The sequence below is a fragment of the Zonotrichia albicollis genome, chromosome 10 (genome assembly GCF_047830755.1).
Source record: "Zonotrichia albicollis isolate bZonAlb1 chromosome 10, bZonAlb1.hap1, whole genome shotgun sequence".
Classification (NCBI taxonomy): Eukaryota; Metazoa; Chordata; class Aves; order Passeriformes; family Passerellidae; genus Zonotrichia; species Zonotrichia albicollis.
In genome coordinates, this window is record NC_133828.1 from 6,980,295 (window position 1) to 7,006,354 (window position 26,060).

General features: G+C 40.5%; 3 protein-coding genes across 11 annotated transcripts in view; 1 reads left to right on the forward strand and 2 right to left on the reverse strand.

Moving 5' to 3' along the window:
- Positions 1-4,587, forward strand: part of MAP3K19 (mitogen-activated protein kinase kinase kinase 19) — a 25,005-nt gene extending 20,418 nt beyond the window's left edge. Inside the window, exon 11 of the transcript XR_012581903.1 lies at positions 1,141-4,587. The gene's annotated coding sequence lies outside the window, so the exon portion shown is untranslated. The remainder of the gene's footprint in view (positions 1-1,140) is intronic.
- CCNT2 (cyclin T2) overlaps positions 1-18,778 on the reverse strand; it is a 25,648-nt gene extending 6,870 nt beyond the window's left edge. For 4 of the 7 annotated variants that reach the window (XR_012581904.1, XM_005487911.4, XM_005487910.4 and 1 more), the window contains exons 1-8: positions 18,528-18,777; positions 17,733-17,814; positions 11,196-11,324; positions 10,658-10,718; positions 9,533-9,595; positions 3,275-3,320; positions 1,817-1,980; positions 26-96 (exon numbers count right to left, since the gene is read on the reverse strand). Coding sequence is in view for 6 of the 7 variants with exons in the window: in XM_005487911.4 (XP_005487968.4) it covers positions 26-96; positions 1,817-1,980; positions 3,275-3,320; positions 9,533-9,595; positions 10,658-10,718; positions 11,196-11,324; positions 17,733-17,814; positions 18,528-18,769 (858 nt within the window). In the remaining variant the exon portion in view is untranslated. Of the gene's footprint in view, positions 1-25; positions 97-1,816; positions 1,981-3,274; positions 3,321-4,055; positions 4,191-5,424; positions 5,560-9,532; positions 9,596-10,657; positions 10,719-11,195; positions 11,325-17,732; positions 17,815-18,527 lie in introns of those variants that run through there. The other 3 variants (XM_074547914.1, XM_074547917.1, XM_074547916.1) reach the window with 3 other exon arrangements.
- Positions 18,779-21,681: 2,903 nt separating this feature from the next.
- The window catches only part of ACMSD (aminocarboxymuconate semialdehyde decarboxylase), a 38,025-nt gene continuing 33,646 nt past the window's right edge, over positions 21,682-26,060 (reverse strand). For all 3 annotated transcript variants that reach the window (XM_074547928.1, XM_074547927.1, XM_005487913.4), the window contains 2 exons: positions 22,104-22,202; positions 21,682-21,888 (listed from right to left, as the gene is read on the reverse strand). In XM_074547928.1, coding sequence (XP_074404029.1) covers positions 21,826-21,888; positions 22,104-22,202 — 162 coding nt within the window. In that variant the 3' untranslated portion in view covers positions 21,682-21,825. The remainder of the gene's footprint in view (positions 21,889-22,103; positions 22,203-26,060) is intronic.

Genomic DNA, 26,060 nt, shown 5'->3' on the forward strand with positions numbered 1-26,060 from the left:
TGGACACTACAGGAAAGTTTCTTACCCGCCAATTTCTAATTCTCTTGAGCCTGCTAGGTGTTTTCTCCAGTATTTGCAGAAACTCATGAGTTAGCTCTGAATAAGAAAAAGAAAAGCCATTTTTACATCTGATTCTGTTATAAACAGGTAGAACTTAGTCTAAGGTTGTACAGATTTTGCAGTAGATACTACAGTCTGTGCATGAGCTGAATTAAAATTTTAATAAATTGTTAGTCAAGTGTGGAACAGAAAAGTTTACAGTATTCCACTGGGACAGACTTCTGACAACTACACACATTCTGAAAAACAGGTTTAACTGTAATATTTTGTTTTTACTCTTACACAACCTGGATTTGTTAGACCAAAAACTATAAAAACAACAGTATCTAAAATAACATACTTGCCATTCAGCCTGTACATATTCTATATGGAGTTAAGTTTCCTTGAAAGTATAAATTTCTAAGTCACTGTTTCAGTCATTCCATCAAACTTCAGGAACAACCAATATCAGCTCTGTACAAACCACAGCCATCACACCCTTGGAAGGACTGTTTTAAACAACAGCTTTGAAATAATTTGTGTTCAAGGTGGAGTAGCTGGCTGTGTTAGTAAACAAAGATCCTTACAATTAGTATGCCCACAGGAAAGTACACATCTCCATGCTCATCAGCTGCAAATAAAAATACTTTTCATTGAGACTTAATTCAAGGCATAAGCTAAAAATAATTGGGTACAGTCAGAATTTGAATGCAAAAATACATCTTTTACAGGTCTGGAAGAACTGGCTTCTCCAGAATTCCACAAGTAAGTTATCATCTAAGCTGCTCCCAAATGCAAAACTACCTCAGCTCTTTGGTCTACCTGGGTCTGTTAAACACCCCAGCTGCAAAAATGCCTGAAGGATTAAGTGATGTTCACAAGGAGCTCACAGCATTCCCCTGGGGGATTTCACAAATCCAAACAATGCATGTTTACCACAGCCAGGTGGGAAGGCAGCAGGGTGGTGTTTGCAACTGCAGCTACAGCTCAAAGAAGCCTGCTAAGACAGAGAAGTCTGAACCTGCACTTTGAAGCTCACTCAGGTTCTGTGCTTCTCGGGACATCTACTCCATTTCTCACTCTCAAACCCTCCCTCCCCAGAGTGCCATTAAGGAAGAACAGCTCAGCAGAGGAAAACAGCAGGCACAGAGTCAGTGCTGGGCCATCTGAGGCCTGGAGAGCTCCACCACTACTGTGCAACAAATGTTCCACTGCAGGACCAACAAAGTGCAAAGATATGAAAGCCCCAGGAGCTCCCACCTCCTCTACAGCAGCACACCTGGCCCTCCAATTCAGACTCCACTGTAGTAAATACTAACTTGAGAGACAGCAAACTTCTAGGTGTAGGATGTCCTAGGCATATGCTTTCCTCTTACCAGAGTCTGAGATCCCACAGGCTACACCAAACTGTTAACACAGAATTGCCTTCATAAACATGGCAATTTTATGTATAGTCTGATGGAACAGGCACTGAAACAACACTGAGGTACCTGAAACAATCAGGACTGCATGAATGTGCACTGACAGATGTCCATCTCTGTCTTGGTTCTGAAAAGCATTTAAAAGCAGGATTCTATCCTGCAAAAGGTATGTGGACACCCCAGCCAAGAGCCAAACCAAGTTTGTCTTCTGAAGTTCTCCCCATTCCTATGCTTTCTTTCACTGAAGATACAGCACATGAAGTCAATGAGACTCCATTTCAGCTGAATGCTCTCACTACATAGTCTGCTCCATCCTTACATGAATAAACACTTGAATTTCAAGGAGCACGGCTTACCATCTAGTAGTTCTAGAGTAACTGAGGGATCTACATATTCCCACCAGTGTTTTCCATCAGTTGATACTGGAATCTCCCAGTTGGACCACTTGCAGGCCAAGTGAATGCACACACATGCTATCACTGTGGGCTTGTACTGAAGACAGAATGTGGTAAGGTGAAGGCTGTTGCACACATTTCGTAATGAGGAACCAAAGGAAATCAAACATGTAAAACAGAAAATCCAAACAAACCAACCATTAACATACAGAATGAGACAGCTTGTCAATCAACAGCAGTTAAACATTTTGTTGAATAAGTTCATAAGATACTGCCCTAAGAAAACAGAGGGCAGGGCATTTATCCGGTAGAAAAGTTTAATTTGATTTTGCTATCAAAAGCCTGATGAACAGTAAATAAATTTACCAAATATTCTACTGTACTTAAGTACTAGGAAGGGCAGTATAATATGGTGAATTAAATTCTGCAGTATAATGCATAGAGCTAATTGTGCAGTCTCTGAATGAGACAATCAGAAGGTCCCCAGCAGTTGCACAGCAGCCAGGTGAGTTATTTGTGGGCTTTGCTTTCACCAGGCCTGGGTTTGTGATGTTTGTGATGTTGTCCTCAGCTTCCAGCACCACAAACCCACTGGTTCACTTTCACTGCTTTAGCATAACTTCCCTTAACAGCTGCTTAAGTACAGAATCTTGCCCATCAAGGAACCACCAGGAGTTATTTATTTATTTTAACAGTTCTAATAACCAGCAGATACTGTTTAAAAACTGTATCTACACATAATGTAATTCTCTTAAATAAAGGTTAAAGTAGTTTTGCAAGAGGCAAACTGAAGTAATCAAGACTAAAGTCTGCTCTCTAATTCTTTCTATGGCAGGCTACGTCTACAAAACACCCACTTGGAATCCTAGGACTATAAATTTATCTAAGTACTTAAGTTTTAAAGCTATATATTAAGATTAAAGAGCTGTTTCTAAAAGAAATAACATTGGGCTAGTACTAGTCTATCTAAAAAGAAAAATCAGCTAGTTGAAAATATCTTAGGCCCACTAGGATTTTATAAGTTAAGACTGAATCAATATACTTAAAGTTAAGAGAAAACTGCCATTAACTACAAGTGTAAACTAAAAATAGTTTTGTACTTACCAAGACGCTCGGATTTCTAGGTTAAGTTTATCTCTTTGTAATCTTTAGCTGCTATTCAGGCTACCAATTTTAGACTTATGCACTCACAATCGAGAAAAAGTCATCAGAAAGCACCACTACACTTCTCATTGTGCATTTAAGCCCTTTGTGCCATCAGGCCCTTGTCCAATACACCGCACTGCAGGCGGGGAGGTACCACCACTGGAGGTGGCCCAGTCCCCCACTGCAACAAGGGTAAGACACATCAGGGGGCCCTGCAGTAAAGGAAGCTATAGTGTGCTACAACAGTGCAACAAAGAGGTTCAGGATAACAACCTGTTGGTAGCCATGAAATAGGATGTCTGTGCCAAATCCTTGCTTGCTGTAAGAAAAGAAAAACAAGAGAGATTAAAGATCTGCACTGATTTGTCAGGTTCATTCCAAAATTCAAGCAGTTTTACCTTCCAAAAATCACTGCTGGGCATTTCTAAAGTGTTGATCTGGCTTTAGCTAACTAGCCTTTAGAATGATCTTTTCTGAGATGGAGAAGACTCAGACACACTCAGTACTGGAGCTGGACCTGTCATTCCCTGAGTGCCCCTCCCTCCCCTGCAGAGCCCAGAGCACAGCTCCCCTCCAACAGCTGCCAGGTGAGCACTCTCCTCTGGGAAGCGCTGCTTCCCCACCCTCACCTGCAGGGATCCCTGCTTGGAGCTGGGAGTGCAGCAGGCAGTCAGCCCCAGCCAGGTCACAGTGCTCCATCTGCTCTTGGAGCGGGCCATGGCACCCTCCCACCTCCCCAGTCACAGCCACAGCTCTCTCCCAAAGCCCTGCAACACAGCCAGCCCCCAAGCTACCTGGGGAAAAATTCACTTTTCTGCTCCTTCTAATTAAGAGCACTGTAGTCATAACATTTTGCTCCATATTTGTTAAGTCTATGGCAAGGCTTCGATAGGAAACAGACAAATTCATCTGAGTTAGTCAGAAAAAAATACCGAAACAAACCACAGGACTGCAACATGCCAGGAATGAAAATCTGACTTGGGCTGCTACAGCCACAGAGTGCTGACCCCTGCAGTGACTCCCCAATGCTCCTCACTCAGGTAAGAGAACTTACTGTAACATGCATTTAATGGAATAGCTGGGCACAAGGGGTTTAACCGCAGATTGAATGCAGCCTTCATTGAATTCTTACTTTGACACTATCACTTGAAATCAGTGCTACCTGCAGAAAGCGTAGTGTTGGATTTCATGTCAAAGGGAATACTGGTAAACTTTTAATAATATTTCTAGAAAGTCTGAGAAATACTACAGTGGCTTTTTAATTTAGTTTTTGAAAAGCATATTAAAATGTGATTTAACTCAACTTCTAATAATTGCCAAAGAACAAAATTCAGATTTGTTTTTATGCTACACAGCCAGGAAGTGCCATAATCTAGGAAGAATGTGGAAGTTGCAAGGTAATAGGATCTGTTCCTACACACAAATTCTACTAATCCATAATAATCAGAAGATGAACTGACAATGTGTTATGCCATAATAATTAGTTAGCATGCTGTAATGGTAATTGCATGCTAAAAAACCAAGGAGTTCAAACTCTCCCTCCCATCTAAAAAGAAGATGGAATCACAAAAAAAAAAAAGCAAAAAGTAAAATGAGATTGTCATAACAAAATACACAGTGATTGAGTAAGACTGAAATTGATGTCTTGCTCTTCATTTTTCATCAAAGCAATGCCTAACGGATCTTCAATGATTTATATATTCTGTAAAGTTACATGTTTGAATTAAGGGAGCAAGACCAAGAAGCATTTCTACTCTCACTGAAGTGCCCCTTCTGGACAAGGAAGAAAAGCAGATGCCAGAAAACTTCTATTTAACATCAGCTTGAAAGATGAGTAAATCATAACACATACCTGGAAGAAAAGAATCACATCTTGAAACACACACTTTAGCCTCAATCAAAAATTACTGTGCTAAATACGTTACCTATACTAAAAGCAGTATGATTCTGTTTCAATTTACTTACAGCTAAATAATAATCATTGCTAAAACCAGCAAGAAACTTCAGCTCACAACTAAAGCCTTTGATAACACAAGGCACAACTGAAAATATCCATCCCAAACTCTTCTATGTTCTTCAAAGGGCAGCTTTGGTTTAGCAGAATCCATCAATGAAATTAAACCTAATGAATTTTGGTTCCTATATTTTGGTGGTTTATTTCCATTACAGTAGTGGAAAGTGCATCTCCAAAATTTAAATCACCTTGAAGCAGGAGCTAAAACAAGCCAGCAGAGCTGCTCTTATAACTCACAAGCTGCAGGACCAATGGCTACGACACCAGCCATGAATGACCAGTTTTAGATTTCAGCATTCAGGAGTGATTTCAAACATCCATTCTGTCTCACTGCTGCAGAACCAGCCATAAAACAGGGATCAGTGAAATAGTCATCAATTTTTGAAACAGGATTTGCTGTCTGACACACCTTCTGAGAGGCTGTCTCCAAGGAACTGCCAACTGGAAACCAAAATGCTTTTTATTGGGCATAGCCACTCAATTCACTGCTTGCAGTTCCAAGACACCTGAGTCTTTTCTTCAACACAGCTGGTCTTGGGATGCTCATGAAAACGTGACTGCCAAGTCCCCATTAGGAGCTGGTAACTGGCTATGCCTGGCCCCTGACAATGTGTGAGCATTCCCCACAAAGAGGAGATGGCAGATAAGCCAGTCAGCATCAGAGGAGAGAAGCTTGCTGAAGTCCTTCTGGCATAAGCAAAAAGCCCCAGGCTCTGAACACGGGGATGCTGGAGGGTGCCTGTTGTATCTGGAAAGGGCTGGAGGAGGCCATGGTGTAGGCATTCAGCTCTGAGCAGTCCTGGTGGCTTTAATTCTTGAAAGTATTTAAAGCTTGGGAACAGGCCCACAAAAACCTGAGGTCAAAGTTCAGAATGGGACGGCCGCCTGTAGCAAGTGCTGGAGTGCAGCTGGTGTTTCACATCTTTCCACACCACTAAGATTCAAATTTTCCTCATGAGAATACCCTCAGGAAAAGCTGAGGCATTTTCACCTTGTCTTCTGCTGATTTTGTCTTTCTCAGCCTGATTTAAGCAATGGCATCTGCACACAGATACTATGGGATATCTGAAGGATTTGGCAGTGCAATTTTCACTACAGATTAGTAAGAATCATGGATGTTCGAGATACCTGATAACCTGCAGAGTAGTGAGAACAATCCTAGAAATCCTTGAGATCTCATCTTCAGTTCCAAAAGGTTGTGTTCCAGCATCCAGCACAGAGAAAGGAGTGACTGAAGACTTCCCAAGGTGGAGATGAGGATACAGATTCCAAGTTTCACCAGAAGCAGGCTGAGAACAGACTGATTTTGCACCAGAGTGTAAGAGGACCATGCCACACTCTTGGCACCAGGGCAGTTCCAATGCTGATCCCTCAGCTAGTGTTGAGGGCAGCAAGGGCAAAAACCAGAACAGTTTTTGGTGTTTTGGTGGGGTTGTTTTTCCCCTTTCCTTTTTTCCTTTCTTCTCTTCACTACTGGAGCATTCTTGGAATGGACACTGAAGCTTGCTGACAGGCCCTCACATATCCTCTGCCTTCAGATTCCTTGGACCTGTGGGATGCTAAGGAATGATGGTCCTGTCTCCTCTTCTCAGTCTCTTGACACTGAGGAAGAATGGTGCAGAAAAAATACTAAGCCCACACCATTTTCCTTGTCTGCTATACTGACCAAACTGCAAAGATGGAACAATTTCATTAACCCACGAGTCTCTGAACACCAGAAGGAGTAACTGGATATTGCATGCCTGAACATCATCAATCATTATCTATCCATCCAGTCACCCCTTCTCTGCAATGATCTGTGTTGTCTAGTAACACCTTCAAAAGGCTTTCAATTTTAGAGAAGAATTCAGTTTTTCTTTAGTTGTATGTTGAAGCAATTATATTTATTACTTACTACTTCATCTTCAGCTTCCAGCAATTGATTCTGGTGTGCCACTGCCAGACTAGATCAGTCTTCTGACAAAGCACTTGGTTGAGTTTTTTGAGCATCATCAGCACAACCTGGGTTTTTATTCTTTCATTTTGTTTTTAAAGGGGATATAGCTTACATCTTAGTAACAGGTTAACAGTGACTGCATAAAATGAATTACCCTGGATGCAAGACAGCAAAAAGTGATGGAGAGAATCAGCCATCCTCTGAGGCACTGCAGTTTAGTCAGCCAAAGGCCCTTTCCCACCACCTGACAGTGCAGGGCACAAACCCTAAGCCAAATCCTGAAACACACTTGCAGACCTCAGCTAACTTTGCTGCTTCTTTTTTGATATTCAGTCAGACATGAGATTCCTCCCTTCCTCCTCTCTCCAAACATGCTGTTGGAAGTTTTAATCATAACAGGCTTGGGTAAGTTAATCATCTTTATTCCAAAAAGGTATCTCTGCCTTCTGAAATGGTGGGTTTTTTTGTCCAAGATGATGTTCCAGAACTGGATGAAGTAACCTTGGATTTCTTTAACTTCTCAGTCAATCCCTTTAGCACTAAAGGTTTAACACTGAAAAGCTCAGGTATATTTTAAAAGCTTCAGTACTCAGATATCTGAGTGTTGCATCTACTGGCCTTGAAAACCCACACTGTCCAATAAATAAATGTTCAGGGACAGAAAACTGAACTCCTACCACTGTGTCTGTGCAGATAATCACAGTGCCCATGGCTCCATCTCCCTGTCCTCTCAACACACCAAACCAATGTTCCATGGCTGTTATTCTGTCCTTGCCTGACTTGCATGCATGATTTCCAATCTCACGCCTGATGTTTTAAATGAATTAATTAGTTTCCTTTTTCTTATTTTACTATGAGATGCTCACATCTTGTGTTCACAGTCTACACCACTCCCAGGGACATGCTGCCAAGGATCCCATCCCCACACACACTAAGGAGCACACCTCCTCCAGTGAGCAGGTTTTGAACATCAGACATTGCATTCACCAGTCCTTGAGCTACATGGACTTTCAGCCCTCACTGAAGTCTTCAAATTTCAAGACTTGATATCACTTTAGACTTCTAAGTATTTTTCAAGTCTTCTGACATTAAATACTAGTTTAAAGATGTCAAATTAAAAAATTCACAGTATCTTCAAAGTATGAACTTTGTCAGTACAAAAAATTAGCTTACAAAACACAAAGGGAAAGGCTGAACTGCTTTAGAGTGGTATCTACCCTTGAAGCAAGGAAATCCAGTTTGTGTAGCAGTGTGCCTGTAGGCTCGAGTGACACACACTGATGAGGAAATCCTGAGGCAATACAACACTCCCCCAGCCCTCCCCACAGCCCCAGACACCAAACAGAAGCACAGGGGCTCCCCAAGAGAGTAAAACATGCTCACATTCACAGTGACCAACAGCCAAGAAAAGCCAAAGCAAAACCCTACAGAGCAGCTGGTGCAGACTACTGAGACTTCAGGTGCAGCTGGACTCATGCACCAAGACACAACCAGATCTGGGCAGAAAGCAAAGAATCCTTATCTTACAGCAAGGAGAGCAATAGAACTGCTTTAAATGCAAGTAAGTTACAGCACCAGCCCTACTCAGTGTCCAAAGACACTCACCAGGCAGCTACAGCAAATAAGAGACACCTTCCTTAAAAGAACACCGTTAATTCCAGAGTTACTACAAACCAAATCTAGTTAACAGGGTCAGGCTGTACCTAAATTTTATATATTTAATAGAGGGAGAAGAAAAAACACCAAAAATTTAGAAGCACTTACGCATTTCTTACTGCAAAACCAGCTAATAACTAGAGACTAACAACCATGGTCTAATAATTTCAAAACACTTTTTTACTTAATAAACATAATTAAAGTGAAAAACTTATTTTAGATGCTTTTACAACTGATCCCTAATTTTTTTTCATCCTACATCTTATAAGTGGGTGTTTTAATCTTTTTTTAAAGCTCCAAAAGAAACCAATTCAAGAATTAAAGAAGATATGCCAAAATGCCACAAAAAATATAGAGAAGAAAGCAGATTTCTAGCTCAACATGAATGAGCTGCAGACAAGTTACAGGATATGTGTAACTAAAGGTTTGGGTTTTTGTGCTCCCATCCAGAGCAAGTAAGGACACACTGCTACAGAAAAACAATTAGTCACCCCTACTGCATGTGACAGCAGACTTGCTATGCACTCTCCATCCCTCAGTGCATTACCTGAAAAGATTTGCTAAGACAAAAAGCTGGCATTAGCCATCAATGGACAAAACTACTTCAGAGTGAAAATCATCAGCTCAGCACCAAAGTATGGATCTGGCCAATGAGTCTGCAACTGCTGACTGCTCTGGCACTCCAGAACACATGCAACAGGTACTATCAAAAACAAAGCTAATAAGAAAACAACAAAAAAAAAGAAGGACAAAAGACTGGACTCTGTGACTCTCTAAGGTAAATATCAAACTTTTAATAATTAATTTTAAACATATTCTTTGGATAACATAGCTGGTGAAAAATCATGTTAGACAAATTACATTACTTTCAAATTTTACAAGAAAGGTAAAAAAGGACTTACAGAAGTGGTTAAAAGTCACTGACCTCTCACTAACTGTGTACATTTCACAACATCTGTGTGTGGATGTTCAATGGTAATCTCAAAACCTGAGGGGTTACAAATACATTTTAGAATTATACATTTGCATCTGTAAAATAAAAAACAAACCCCTTATGTTCCCCCACAGACCTAAAATACTTGCAAACCTTTGCACTGTAGAATAATTAACACTATTTAAGTGCCTTTTATTCTTTACCTTTTCATACTTTTGAATGGCAGATGGTAAAGCCACTTTGTAATCCATTACTAAAATATTCCTCCAGTAATCTCAAATCCTGTACACACATAACCTGGGAAATTACTGTATTTTTAAAGCTGAATATATCTGAACAATTTCTAGCAAGTCAGTAAAAACTGCACTGCAAACACAATGGTGTGCATGTATACATTTATTAATTGATTTCTAGCACTTAAATATGTTGCATGTATGAAATTAGAATTAAATCAATTTGTAGATCCGTGACTTAAGAAATCCTTCTTGGTTTATGACACTGTTTTAAGAACTAGGTCACTACTGTGAGCTATTTTTTTTAACAATACCCCAAGTGGTAGTTAAGAATATCTGAGCAAGTCAGTGCTCTCAAGCCTCTGGCTGTAATTGTGTCTGTGGTATTTTAGTCAGAAGAGTGTCTTGACAGAACATTCCACTTCAAATTTTGGAATCATCTGAATCCATGAAATGGCTACACTCCAACTTGTTTTCTTCAGAGTCAGCACCTGCTGAATTACATAATGGAAAGGCAGAATGGGGAAGAGCACTGGGTACAAAGCTCTCTCCCAATGCTCCAGGACATGCACAGCCAGCCTACTACACCATGCTACCTTATGGGAAGAAATGTCAATGTAATTACTACTTGGAGTAAAATCTGTTTGGAAGCCTACACATTTCTACCTCAAACTGTCAGAAACATCTCTTTCACAAGTACAGACACACCTTTCTTCTCCACAGTGAACACAGCAGAACTGCTAACACAAAACTCAATTCAGAAGTTATACAGGAAAACAGTTAAATTCTAGTGTACCAACAGCACATCAAAAATCCAGTTATTTGGGTCCCACTAGCTCTTCATGGCAAGCTGGCTGCACAGGAGCTATTTAGAAAGACATACCTAAAGTTTGAAGCATTATTGTTTCAAGTATAACCAGCTCTTGGGCTTGTTGAAGGTATGCCTGAAACAAACAAGCAGAGAGGTGAAGACACAAAATCAGAACTTCACTCCCACAGTGCCCTGTGGTACAGCACTGGCACCACAGGAGCCAGCAGCAGCACCCAGGCACTGACAGCTCACAGCACCTCACCCTGGGGTTATTTCCTCCACCAGCCACAAACTCAGCTCCCCCTGCCTGCCTTGCACAAGATTAACCTGGTCTGGGTCTCACACAATCTATTCCAGCAAAGCATCTCTGGGAGGTCAGGTGGGGGCTGTAAGAATTTCAAGATGGAGCAATCTCTTCAAGTTTCTTAACAAATAAAGCGAGTCTTTAAGAAACTGCATTAAGTAATAGGAAGATTTAAATGGTATAAAAACCAAAGGCTTTTCTTCCTAGGCTGCAGAGAGCAATATTCCAGTAAGACAATGTAACAAATCATTAGATGAAATGACATCTTTCAAACCATGCATCTTTGAAACCATAACTTCCACCTACATCACTCTTTGTATCCAGCTGTGGCTCTTGAGGATGAAGACAGGCATTTGCTACTTTAATAACATGTTCAAGTTTCCGTGGCTGTTCTTCCACTTTGGCAGCCAAAAACAATGCCGTGGGAGACATTATCTGGAGAAGAAAAACATGTGTATTTTTTAACTTTTTACAAGCAGGACTTGAATTTTTATGGAGTCTAAACTAGCACAGAAAAGGTTTAAGAAGTTGGATTTGTGGCTTTTTTTTCCCAGTTCTGAAGTCATGCAAGGCAACAAAAATATAACTAGTCGTGTTTTATTTTGTAACTGATGCAATCCTCTCAGCAGCACAGGGAAGGAGTAGCATAATGTTAAATTACATTTGTGAGTAAAATGTCTGAGGTCAAACTAATTCTAGTTCAACATGAAATATTTTGGCCCAGAAGACTTAGTCACAGTAGAACAGGCTGTTTCAAGTTAAATATACCTCATGAGAAAGTTCAGCCAATTTCTTGCACAGAGCGAGTCACTACATCATCTTTTCAGTAAAACAGCTGATCACAAGTTCTGGTAGCATTTAATTCTCCCAAAGAGTGAGAAACTTTGCAGAGAACTTTAATAAAAACAGCTTGTTATATAAACATAGGCTCTACAAGTACAAGAAACTTTATATGTACACATATATTCTTAGAAACTTTACTATATGCCCAGCAGTATCTGGAGAACAAAGCATAAAGATTTGTAAAAAACCAGTTCTATCAATGTTAGTAAAGACTAGACATTGCATTTAAAGATGAAAATTTCTATCAAACTCTAGGTGTCATAGGGTGGCAGTTCAGTATCACTAGGAGTTAGCTGTGAAGTAGAATTTTGGAGCCTGTTGTCAGAGGTGTGCAGACACAACACAGCAAACCACAAAGCACTGATGAATTAGGTTCTCTTTGCATGCAAAAGCTGCCCATGTTAACCAGGAATTAAAATGGTACTAGAAATCATCTAGGCATAAGCTGATTAAAATGATTAAAATGAAGCCAGTAGAAAGCATTTATTCAGAGACTGAAATAGCTCCTTGCTGAGTATTTAATTAATGCATGGTGCAAGTATTGGATTCCTCATTCAATGCCCAAACAGAACTAGACTAAATAGGAGGCATAGCCCCCCTAAAATCAGATTTGCTTTTTTTGCCAGTAAGCAGCCCCTTTTTATGCCAAAATGAAACATTTGGTATAAAAATCTACAATATATGCAAAACTGCAACAAACTAATTAAACATTTAAAGGATTAAATTTCAGAAGCTTTCAAATGTAGTGAGAATACTTTTTCGCATCCTTAAATCACTTTGAAATGTCTGCTTGGATCTTAAGTAAAACTTTAAAGTTGGCAGACTTGAAAATTGACTCCCTGGTAAGGCAATACCCTTTGATGAGTAGAAGTGTGCCATGAGAAATCCAGCAAAAATCTCAGTCTATAAAAACCAACCACCCAAAACAAGTCACGGGGAGCAAATTCTTTCACAAGGGAGACAAGGACCCCTGTTTTCTTTTCAAGAATCTTGTAACCTAAGCCTGATGAACAACTGAAATAAAACCCAAGGTGAAGTGTTGCTGAACAAGGCCATATTAGCACTGTCATTCAATACTTCTGAGGATTCTGCAGAAGTTCCTATTCCCACTGCTTGAAGTAATGATTTAAAATTCTGGAAGGGATTTCCTTTGCCAAGGACATACTACTTGAAATGTGTCTCACACTGGGAGGTAAAACTTTTAAACAGTAAATATGATGGAAACACTTTCTGGAGTTCAGAAAGTGAGAGTATCAACAGCTCTGAAGTGGCAGAAAATGCAGAAGATGTCAGGCAGCACACACAGGCATAACCCAACACAAATATGTCATATGAAGGTATTTTACAGAACTCAGTTTTCAACAACTGCCGTGGCTGAAAACATTTCCACTTCAGAGAGGCTTTATTTGAACCAAGTCACCAATGACCAGATAATTAAACCATCAGCAAATTCTCACCCACTGTTACTCCATGTCTGACTGCACCAAAGTTCTACTTTCCAAAAAGCACCAGCAGGCTGACTTCAGGATCTCTTCTGAGCTGCTTCAGTAAATCAGAACTGGCCAAGAAGTCTCCACACAATTCCTGATTTCCAAGACTTTACACAAAACACAGCTCTGGAGGCTGACTGAGCCAAGCTGATTAATTCTCATATAACTCTGGTTCATCAGAAATCCATGTGCAGCCCAATTAACCATTTCCTTCAAAAAGAAGTGTTGGCTTCTGGCCAAAGAATTTCAGGTCTTTATCCTATCTAGGACAAGGGTTCTCACTCCCAGTTTAGAGTAGGCCATTATTTTTAGCTCCCTTGATATTGATTCAGAAAAATAGACACCCTAGTAAAATTCCAGACTCGGCACAAATGCAGTCTTCAGTGAACACACCCTGCTAAGTGTATAACTGGCAAAGTTACTCAAATGCCTTCATTCATTTCCAATTACCAAAAATGGCAAAAAACCCAAGCAAAGTAGAACAAAAAAAGCAAAATTAAAGAAACACACTTGACAAAGTAATAGTGTATTTCCTATATATAAATATCTTAATTTGATATCAATCAAAATAACTTAGAGTAATTATATACTATGCACCCCAAATAGTCTTTGGGAAATCTTCAGAACACGTGATATATGACATTAAATCCCACTTTATTACTTGCCAAGTCTCACAGAAATAGAAAAAATCCCCAAAACATAAGAGCCCTGTTTACACAACCCAAAAGCATTGCACAGCAAACTTCACTGGGAACTCTGGTACAAGCCCTTTTCACTTCAGAAGCACAAGGCAGTGCAATGACAAAGGCACTCAGAAAAACCTCAGAACACATCAGCAGCAGGCATGCAGTTTCCTGAGATCTCCCTCTCCCTTCCCATGCCAATATTAGCATGTTTTTAGACTGATCCAGTTTAGCCTAAGACACGAAGTGCTTACAGTCTATGAGGGTTTTCAAGTTTGAACACAAAGAGCTGTGAGGAATTTATTTTATTATAACCAGGAGCTCACATTGCATAAAAGCAGCAAATATGTTAAAATGCACTATTAAAACCAGAACTGAAGTACCCAAAACAGCCTCACTAGAGCTTGAAGCGTGTTATGAAAGTTTTAAGAACTTTGCAAAACTGCAAAGTCAACTGTTTAATACTGTGATTTGGACAGGGCACAAGGAAGAGAATGCAGAGGACTGGAAACAAAACAGCCTCCACACAACTCACCTGCCTTGCACTTGAAGGAAAACAATTCCTCATGCAGCCCTCTGCAGGCTCTTCACTAAGCTCCACTGTATGGCACAAAAACCCCCTGACATCAGCAAGCCTATTTTCAGCTGGTTGGCTGGTATTCCACATGGCATTTTAAGGATTATATTTAAAAACTACAGCTCCCATTTGGATGCCTTACCTCTCTTGTCAGCATATGAAGGATTTTTCCCCCCTTTCTGTTCTTCAAATCACAGTGGACTGAAGAGTAAGCATCCAAAAGAACTATTTGCTATATAACAATGTAACACAACAAGTACTATAGAAGAAGTTTATTTTTGAAGAAGAATTTTAATTTTGAAGATATTTTAAAGGATAATAGTGAGGCTAGTAGTCCCTATAAAAAGGCAGCAAGCTCCCTCCCCATCCCAATATTGGCACAGACTAACTTTATACTCAGCAACCCAAAGTTCCTATGCCCTGGTCAGCAATGCAGAAAGAATAATTTGTGCTGAGGAGATCCACAGTAGCTCCCGTCACTTGCACAGCCAGGGAAATTAGCAGTCAGGGCATCCAATTCTGCTTCCCAGAATTGGTAAAGCAAATTTCCATCCTCACTGGGGCACAGCAACCTTGCAAGGTCTCTGCCTGCCTTGACTGCAACATCCAAACCTCAAAAATTTCCTCTTTGTACTAAATGCATGTACTCAGTAGGTAACCCAGAGCAACTCACAAGTGACTTGCTAGCTCACAGTAACTTCACAAAATTTGGCCAATAAGCAGCACATATAACACATTCCCAATGAACCAAGACTGCATTAACTGGTACATGCCACCCCTGAGGCTCTACAGATTGAAGATACTGTTGGGAATTCTGTTCCCTGCTCACAGATGACTCAAACTCCTGAAAGCCTGTAAAACTGTTTAGCAGTAACTTATACTGAAGAAAAAGCCCATAAAACAACAACTATCCCTGTTTGTTAACAATTAAGTGCATGTCACACACATGACATACATGTATTTGTGTAACCTGGCAGTTACACATGATGATACATGTGCAAGTGCTTATTACCAGACTAAAAACATTCATCCACCAATAAAACAAGAAACACAGGCCACATTTTTTCAGCTGAAGATCATAAGGCATTCTGACTAATGGCCATTTAATTTTCTAGCCCCAGCATTCAGATTCCTTTCTGCCATGGATAAACAGCACCACGTGCACACAACAAAGAAATATGAGAGATATACTGCATGTACTATAGGTCCTACCTTTGAGACTGCAAGTAGCTAACTACTCCTGTCCAAGGGTAACTTTCTTCTTGCAGAGATGAATACTGTTACATTTTTTAGCTTGCCAAGTACTCTGGAGATTTGATATTAAGTATTTATTAGAGTTCTTGGCTTTTGCTTTCTCTACAGAGGACCCAATGGATGGTTTGGGTGTTTTTTTAAAAGTGACTCCATTCACTGAGACCCTCTTTGCCCTACAGAATTGTAAAAAGAAAATGCTCTTGCCCACCAGCACATACACAAAGCCACTGTCTGGCCTTAAGTTCATTAAGAATTACAAACAGGAGCTCAGCAAGAGTCAGTGCTGCTGAGGTACAACCTGCAGCTCACTTGCCTTTAACTTGGAACATTATTACCTGAGAATTAATTAAACAGGACACTTCCCTCCCCTGTAACAGCTGCAGTTTCCATGGCAGTCTGCCCTTACATAGCTTACTTGTGAATTTTAATATTCATAATTCAACTTAAGCCATGGTTTTCACATGAAGAGCACTACACATTCAAACACTACTGCACTGCCAGTTCCAAGTGACTGTCATTTACCAGCACCCAGAGAAAACCCAAACACAGCAGCCAAAGCTCCTTGCTGCCTAAATCCAGCCCAGATTACCTAAATCCAGCCCAGATTACCTAAATCCAGCCCAGATTACCTAAATCCAGCCCAGATTACCAGCTGACAGCACAAGCAGCCCTCCAGCAGGTGATATAACAGGTATGTGGGTCTATATATGAACACATCCACACTGAGCCATCTCTCCACCCCAAGCAGCTCTAGTTTATCAAGCCCACAAGCCATTCAACAGTCCCAGAAAACTCTGGATGCCTCCCCAGCTCCAGGTTACTGCTAGGTGGGCACAACAGCAGCAGGAGGGGAGAAAGAGGGACTTGTATGGATGAACACTGCAGTTCTGGTAACAAGCTGCTGGAAATTTGAGTTTAGCTCAGATTTTGCATGAAAAATAATTATATACACCTCTAAAATGTACCTACACATGAGTATGTGCTTCCAGCTAAAGAGGCACCGAACAAGATGCCCATTAGCTCAGCCAACAGTAATGAACAAATTCATGACAGGAAGAAGAGTTGGCTCTCCTTGTACCCCCCTGTGTACCTGCCCCAGCTGCAGACAGTGCAAGGTTTGCAAGATTCCACCCCTTGGCAGGTAAAGGTCTGCTCTGACCTACACCTAACATCTGTCTCAATCTGTTTTGTGATTAAAAGATCTAAAAAAACTCATCCTTAATATTTAATGACAAACCACCATCCCTATTGACTGCTCTTCCTTAAAACAAACAATCCCCAAGAACACCTAGACTATTATACTATTACTGTTTTTCCACCTATTGCATCCAGCATTGGACATGAAAAAAAAAGCCTGACACTCTCAAGTTATCTCCAGTTCCAAACCTGTTACAATATTCCCCAATAACAGCTAGTATTTTTACTGAAAAATTCTGTTCTTAACAACACAGAGTCAATACGTCCAGGTTATCAGACAAAACAAGATTTACCTCAACACATGTAAAATATTTTCTTATCTAATATGACTTACCACTTAAGATCAGACTAGCTAAAACAATTTACACTGCTTCAGGAGCAGCTACATAATCCATATGGATATACACACATAACCACATTATCATTGTCACACACACCATGCCAGAACTTCCACTGACTTCACCAAGAAAAATGTGTGTTCCTACACATTAGCCTTTCAAGCTTCAGCACATAAACACCAGCCACATTTGAAACATCTAAATGTATTCTTCACACATGTGAAATGTGCTTGCTGATGGTGCCTATTTATTTTTCATTCAGATGTTAGAAGATAAAATCTAATTACCACTAGTTAAAGTAATCCAAAGTTGAAAACAAGTATCATTATTGCTTCTAAACCATTGATAAGAAGCTGGAATTCTTAAAAACAAATCACACTTCACACTCCTGCGTGAAACACTTCTCAGTCAGAACTGCCAAAATTATGGGCATGCTATAACCAAACATAAATCATACTTACATTTCGATTAAATTTTGTGAAGGAATGATGCATATAAAACCTGTGCATGTAAACAATTGCAGTATTTATGGTAAGCTGAGATCTGGAAGATTAAATGAAGGAAACACTACATATTAAGAAAATTGTCGACAAGAACTGAAAGCGATGCGCTTTCCACATCAATCACTGCTCACAACATACTGTCTTCAGCCGAAAATGGATTAGGGACGTGCCACTTCAGAACTTAACTGATATTAACACATCCTTAACTGATATTAACACGTATCGCTCCCATCTGTTCCGCAGACCATGTGGAGATTCCTACGCCAGGCTCCCCACAGTCACCCACGGAACGAGAACTCCTCAATGGGCGCCACACACTGAAACACTCGAGTGCTTTTGTTTTGTTCCAGTTCAACTATTTCAGTCAGCGATTTGAGGGTTTGGCCTTGCTCTGATCGGTTTTTTCTTTCTTTTAAAAAAATCACATTAAAGACCGGCTAAGGAGAAGCTGTCCGTTTCGGGTAAAAGAGCAGCTCGGGTTTAGTTGAGGGCAGCCCCGAGGAGCAGCTCGGGCCGTGAGGGCAGGTGGGAGCCGCGTCCCCGAGCGCCGACAAAGAGCGCGGCGCGGGGGCTTCGCCAGGCTCCTCCTCCCATTCTGTGCCTCAGGCCACGGCTCCAGCCGCGGGAGCGCCGGCCGGGGCTGCGGAGCACCCGCAAGGCTCCCGGGCACGGCTCCCACACCAGGGAAAAGCTCTCCCGCCGCCCCTCCACGCGCGGCCCCCGCCGCCCTCACGCCCGTGCCCGCTCGGATACACGTTGAGGCGCTGGCCCATGTCTTGGATGAGGTTGGCCGCCTGCTGCCGGTACGAGAGCTCCTTGTCGGCCTCCACGCCGCAGCGCCGCGAGGGCGTGTTCTCCAGCTGCTCGCGGCTGAAGAACCAGCGCGACGCGGCCGAGGAGCCGCCGCCGCCCCGCGCTGCGGACCCCGCGGAGCCCGCGCCCGCCGCCGCCATGACACCTCCTCCTCCTCCGGCGCCTCCTCCCGCCGCCTCCATCGCGGCTCTCGCGAGAGCTCCCGGGCCCGCGCGCGCCCTCCGCCATAGAGTCTCGCGGCGGGGCGGCCGCGCGCCGGGCGGGGTCACGTGGGCTGCAGGGGCTCAGGGAGCGGCCATGGCGGCCGCGGCGGGAGGGCCGTGAGGGGACGGAGCCCTCGGGTCATGGAGGGACCTCTGAGGGCATCCGGTCCGCCCGTCAGCCCCGCACCGCCGCTGTAACCCCGCTAAACCAGGGAACCCATCGCCCCGTGCCCGGGTGTAACACCTTGAACACCTCCCGAGATGCTGACTCCACCATCTCCCTGTAGTGCCTATCCCATTGCCTGGCCGCCCCATAACTGCGTATCTGTTTCATACGATGGTTCAAATATCTAATCTTAGTCTAGATACCTTATGCTTAATAAAGTGAAAAACAGATAAAAATGCTTGAAGCAAGGGTTCCTTTTTTAATGCAAGCTAATCACAGAGCAGCGTACTTGGAGGAGGTCATGGAAAGGGAGGAAGGAGGAAAAGATTTGGAATGCACAACTAGTTTCTAGAAAACTCCTGTCTGCTGGCAATATCAGCTTCTAGACACTTGAGAAATGCACAAGAAAATGATGAATTATTATTAGGAATTGTGTCATTGGAGGTGAGCAGCTCCAGCATGTCGGTAATGCCCCTGCAGTGTGCAGGTTTGTTCTCACTCCATGTTTAGGGATGGGATTTCAGCCCTGGTTTGAGTTTATGGATTCAGGCTTCAAAGGGTGCAAAAAGGTATTTAAAGTTCTGATCGCCGTGCATGAAAATGAGAGTTCTGACCGTGTTCAGTGCATGCTACTGCCAGTCTGCAGTGGTTTTGTTCACCTGAAGTTACATCACAATGAGTTCTTTCGCAACTTCAGTGCCAATTTTATACAAGAAGTTGTAATCTTAGAACTGGACCCGACAGAATACTGACAAATTATACATTATTGTATATATATACACTATATATATGAGAAATTATTTGCCTGATCTTCCCAGATGTATATATCTTCTTTAAGATCCTGCATGTGCAGAGGAAATTTAACCTCAAAGACTTCTCATGTAATTTAGCTGATCTTGGACTTCACATTTGTGTGTCTGTAACAATCAAGGTACAATATTTTACCTCATTGTTTAAATCACTGTGTAAAGCTCATGGAATTTGGGTATTCAACTTAGATTCTTTATTCCTGCTGTAATTGGTGGAGGATTATTAAGAATGTTCTCATCTGGCTGCAATTAGAATTTTACATTTGCTTCGTTAATGAAATGAAAAGATGAAGGGAAGATTTTATATATATATATATATATCTCCCTGTCTTAAAAATCTTAACATACCAAGAATAGGTAGAATATCATTAAATAATGAGAGGCATAATGAACATGATTTATGCAGGGTATGCACATTAATTAACTCCCATGCAGGATACTGCAATCACCCATTTAGTCACAGGTTAAAGTAATTAAATGCAGTTCTTGCTATTGGAGAGGTTCCAGACCTTGGTCCCCAAAGATGTGACATTGCATTTTCATTAACTTAACTGGTTTCATTCATAAAAAAATTGAAGAATTAATCCAATTAAAATGTATTGGAGGAATCACAATGTATTTTCCTCTTAAATCCATTTAAACATCTGTGAGAATCATGTATACTGAAGGGAAATATGAGAATGAAATTGCCTTTTGACTCTGAAATTTAATTAAAACAATCTGGTTGAAAAATCATACATGCTGAAAACTCAATGCCTACTTGTGGATATTTAAATAAAAAAGGTCAACAGAAGTCTTGCAAACCTGAGGACAATAAATGTTGTTAAAGCTATTTTCTGGCTCTTCCTTTCCTCTTACATAATGAACTGATATTCTAAATCTCTGAGCTGCTGACTAATTAAGCTCCAACTACTTCACAAATCACTTTTCTTTTTTTGGGAGTGGGTTGGGCACTGTAAAGAAGGACAGAGCTTTCTTTGTTGTCCAGCGGAGCCTGGGATCAGCAGAACTGCTGATGTTCAGCATCCTTCAGGTTCAGCTGTGACAGCTATGGCCAGAGCTAAACACAACTTCTGTCTAATACTGTTTTGCCTGGAATGTTCCAAGGCTGAGCAGAGGAATGGGGACACCACACACAGCCACCCAATGTTCCCACAAGAATGAAGACTGGAAGTGCTAATCCACGTTTTTCTGACTGGTGCACAACTCTCCTGGGAGGAGGATGCCTGTGCACTCACTGGATAATAATGAAAACCTGTTTCAATCAATAGTGTATAAAGCAAACCTTTCTATTCTTATGGCAGGACTCAAGCTGGGGAGAGCATTGGCACTTCAACATTTAAACTATTCAGCCTTACTTTTGGGAAGCATTTGGTAAGGAGTAGAACATTAACCCATCCTGTTGCCAAACACTAGTGTTTATTGTGACAGTGACACACCAAGTAATACCCACACAAATACATTATTTCTGCACCTACACCCATATTGTTCAAATTGTTTCTGATGAATAAGTTCCCAGTGCTGTAGGTGGCAGCTGATACATGAAGTCCCCACACAGACCTTTTCCATCCTGTCACAACATTGACAAAGCACAAGTGCACCTGCAGTGCTGAGCTGAGTGTGGTGGGCTGCATTTTCCACCAGTGGATAAAAGAAAATGTTGCATTTTATTGGGCATCAACATTGTTTAAATTCTGTTTTAATATTCTTTCAGATTCTGTTTGGCTGCCATAACAAAGACATAATTTTCTCATCTCTTTCCTTCCTGGGAATCAAGTCCTAATAACATGCCATTGATTATAATTCAGAAATTCTTATAGCTGCAAAAGATGAAATCTCTCCTTTATTATGAAAGCAAGGAATTCAGAATTGTTTAAAAACAGCCTAAATCCTCAGGCAATACCTGTGCATACTCCTTTCCAGTACCCTTGCTTTTGCTTTGGAAATAACAGGAGACTGTCAGATAATTGTCAGTTTTATTTTTCATCTGCACAATTGCACATGCCAACAGAAATACAAGGACATTATTTCTGAAGTTTAGCTGCTTTAGTACTTCATAATTATTCAAATTGTTTTCTGCTAAGACCCAAAAATTCCAGAGCATTTCCAGCCTTGAGTTTATCCTGTAAAAACAAAAAACATATATATGTTTGTTCTTAGCTCATATTTAACTCAAATGCTTTTACTTGTGCTTTAAAAGGAACTGCTGCAAAGAGACTGAAGGGTCTCCTCCAGTCTTTGCAGAAATCAGTGTACTACACTGATTTTTCAATGTTTTATCTCATGTCTCATACAGAGACTTAAAAAGGAGGGAAAATGCCTCATGTAAAAATCATACCTTCAGTTTATAGTCAAAATCATCCATTGAATCAATCAATTTTCCAGGTTCCAGTTCCCCAAGTGGAAAAGGGTAATCTGTCCCCAAAATAACTTTGTCCTGGTAATAAAAAAGAATGTTACATTTTGTGGGAACATTAAACAATGGAGTTTAAATAATATGGATATTAATATGTACAATATTATAGTAACATTAATATTATATTTTAAACTAATAAATTTTAATTTTTCTAGATTTTAAATTTCTTTTTAATTAACATTAAACCGTACAGCACATGCTTTCTGGAATGTATAATGAAGTACAAGAAATTAGATGGATATATTGGACAGATTAATTATGAAAGTGAATATGAAGATCATAACTTCCACTTAGAAAAGAACAAAGCTTGGAAACAATGACTCAATAATTTTTTGGATGAGTTTTATTTGGAAAAAATTGCAGGATATTTATTAATAATTCTTGTGGTGTCTAACTGAAGTTATGGCATTTTAATTCTCATAAGCAGAAAGTTAAAAATGCAAATCCCAGGCTTGAGGCACGAGTGTCTATTGCTTGGGTGAATAAAACACAATTAGAACTTGTTATAATGTTTGACTCTTTTACCAGAGTTCAATACTGAAATAGGGTGAAGAAAACATCATTCAGTTATTTTCTGGAATGGTTTGTTTTGTTTTTGTCAATTGCTTAAAAAATTTTTTTTAAATCTCCACTAGATGTCACCCAAAAGTCTCAGATAGAGCCTACACAAAACTTTGCCCAAATCTCAACAGAAGAGACACATTCTATTGTTCTCTCCTATGTTCTGTCCTGTGTTTTAATTTATTATAGAAGAATTAACATAAGACTAACATAGGAAAATTTATACCCTCTGTCTAATAAATCCAGTTCTGAGCATAGACTAAGCAAAATAGATTTGTATGTGTGTACTTCGAAGCACCTAAATATATATTTATTTATAATATTCAATACCAAGATGCTTTATTCACAAAAGAAAAACAAATGCCATGTATTTTATGATTAAAAAAGCAACTAAAAACCATACCAAGTTTATGAGAGAAAGTGGGTTTTTAAGTAAAAGAGAAAGAAACATAGAATTTGTCCATCTGTTTACTAGGGAAGGTCATGTAAGACAGGAAGGTTTGTATATTCTTATTTACATCTCCTACATACTAAACCAGAAATAAATCCCACATCCTCACTGCAATAATATATGTTTTTCTTTTCCTCTCTATGCAGATATATTTTTCCCTCTGTTTGAAATTATTTCACAGCTAATTGTGGGATCTATTCATTAGTAGTAAAATTAAGAGCTGTAAATCAGTAAGAAAAATTTAGAAGCAGCATTCTTGCTGTGCTCCCAGTGATCTTGGGTTGTTCATTTGGGCTGTTTCAGCTTCAATTTTGTACTTCATTTGTATAAAATGGGGGTTGCTGTCTTTATACCTGTCTTTAGCAACAAGCTTCAGAGGAGTACAGATGAATAAGGCTCCTAGCATAAGGGAAGTACTGTTATATTATCCCAAACCGTATCAACAAAGTCAATTTTCCCTAGAAGACTTGGAGGTCGTTTCCTTAATTAGCACATCTCTCCTATTAGAGAGGTGCATGGGGCTAATGATTAACCTCACTGGACCCTGCTGCTCAGCACAACTTTTCTCACAGTAATAAGGACCTTAATCTGAAAATGAATCTCAGAAAGCTTTAAGCATGACTTCATCCTCTTACATAAGGAAAAATTGTATTTGCCTTGAATTTTGCCTTCTTTCCTACGGCCATGATGCACCTGAAAAAAAGTCCAGAACGTTGTAGTCAGTTCAGCTCCAACTTCTGGCCAGAGAATGCTTTGCCTTTGGATGATGGCTCTGGAGAAATCACCATGGGGAAGTTTTTGCAGGGATGCACTGAATCATTTAATCCCATGTCAACCCAGTTCTTCACTTTTTATAGCCGGCAACATTGGGGATTTTGTGTTTATTTGGATTCACCTCACACTACCTCGCCACGGGGGGAGCGAAGGACTGCAGCGATTCTGCACTCTTACAAAATTCTTTCTCAGGAGTGTGTGCTTCTGCTTCCATCCCCAATTAACCTGCACCCCAAACTAAGAAGGGATGACACAAAATGGACACGACTGATCCCAGCTGTCAGTGCATTTTAACTGTGATCAGCTCAAGGCCAGCAGGCCAGGCGCTGGTGCCAGGCAGTGGCTGCTCCCCAGGGACACAAAGCCATGTCCAAGCACATCTTCCCTCACACTGAGCCCTTCCTGCACAGCTCTGAGCTGTTCTCTGGAGACCTGGCCTATTTCAAACCCGCAGCTCACAAAGTTACAGTGTCAGCCTCAAGACTCCATCACATTGTTTTTAGCCCAGCATTTATTAATCTTATATGTGTTACTCTGCCAACACATGTCTGCGCTGAAAGCGCTGAGATATTTGGTGTTTCTTTAAGCATTTGACTCATGGAAGGGTGTTATGTGAGAATGTCAACTTTCCTTAGAAAAAGAGGGAGCTTTTTAATCTTCGTGGTTATAAAGTAAAGTTTGAAATCGTGATGTGAATGTTTTTGTTTTCAAGGACAAGATGCCTTAGGCAATTGAAAAGAGAAAGTTCTCCTGAGTGTAAAAAACATGTTTTTGGTATCTGACTCATGACTTTTCAGCCCTGGGATTGCACCTGATGTCACATTTTGAACTGAAAGTACTCAGAGGAGAATTAAAGAAGACACCAACATCCTGTGTACTATGCTGGCCAAATTTACTGTGTTAAGATTCTGAATTTTAATAGTCTGTTGAAAAAATAAATTTGACACCACAGAGGGTAATGCTGAGTGCCTTTTAGATTATCAATTTACAATCCATAATCTCTCTCTCCTCAAAATTCCAGTTGCAAAGGCTAATGACAATTAAGGACCAGAGTCCATGTGTAGCTTCTTAGAATGGAAAGTAGAGAAATTAAAGTGTGGTGCAAAGACAGCAGCTTTCCCATAGCAGCAATAGTTTAGAAGAGCTTTGAGATGCAAAACTTCTGACTTTGAAGCAGAAGTGCCCCAAGACTTGTGTGCTACACAAGTTCAGACAGAAAAAACTTCAATTCTTCAGCAATGGATTCAGCATCCTGTTGTGCTTTCCCTCCTGCTTTGCTCTTGACATCTACAGTTCAGCTTAACAGATTCAGATCACAAAAAGAATCTGTGGTCTCAGCCAGCCTGAGTCACACAGCTCCTAATTTACCAAGGTCTTTCTGACAATGGCAAAACATGTCTCCCAACGTTTTAAAATGGGTAAAAGAAAATGAGTGAGTGATCTTTTCTCCTTGCACTGGCAATTTAAAATTCAAGAGCTAGACTCATCCTTGTGTACTAGAACTGCATGTACAAAGAAATTGTAGTTAGAATGAACGTGGTCTGGATTTGGGGAGATTTCTCAGAAAAGGAGGTAACAGAGGCAAGTGTTGAGCTGTTACTCCATAAGCCTTTGGGTGTCTTGTAGAATGGACAATGTTTACATCACACACAGTAAAATTTTAAAATCTATTGTTAAAAAACACCTTAAAGCCCCTTGCTTTAAGCTACAGTTGATTCAAAAGATAATGCATATCAAAAACTACTGGGCTGTGGACTATGATTTGTTTGCTATTTAGAGGTTGGCAACAGAAATGAAAAGAAATCAGTATTGGGTGGGAGCCCTAGTATTTTATTTGTAAACCATCTGGTGCCTAAAATTAATCCCTGGCACAGGGATGGCAAATGACACGTGAGTTAATACCCACTGATGTTATCAGAACTTTCCACTACTAACAGCTTATTCCAGATCTTTTCTGAGTAAATTGACCTGGGTTTTATCTTATTTGTTTCTAATGGAAATAGGCTCCATGACAGGCTTTTTGCACATTTTATGGGGCTCCTTCCATAAATCTATTTTTGGTTCAGGGTGGTTTAACCAAAAATGTTGTCTCC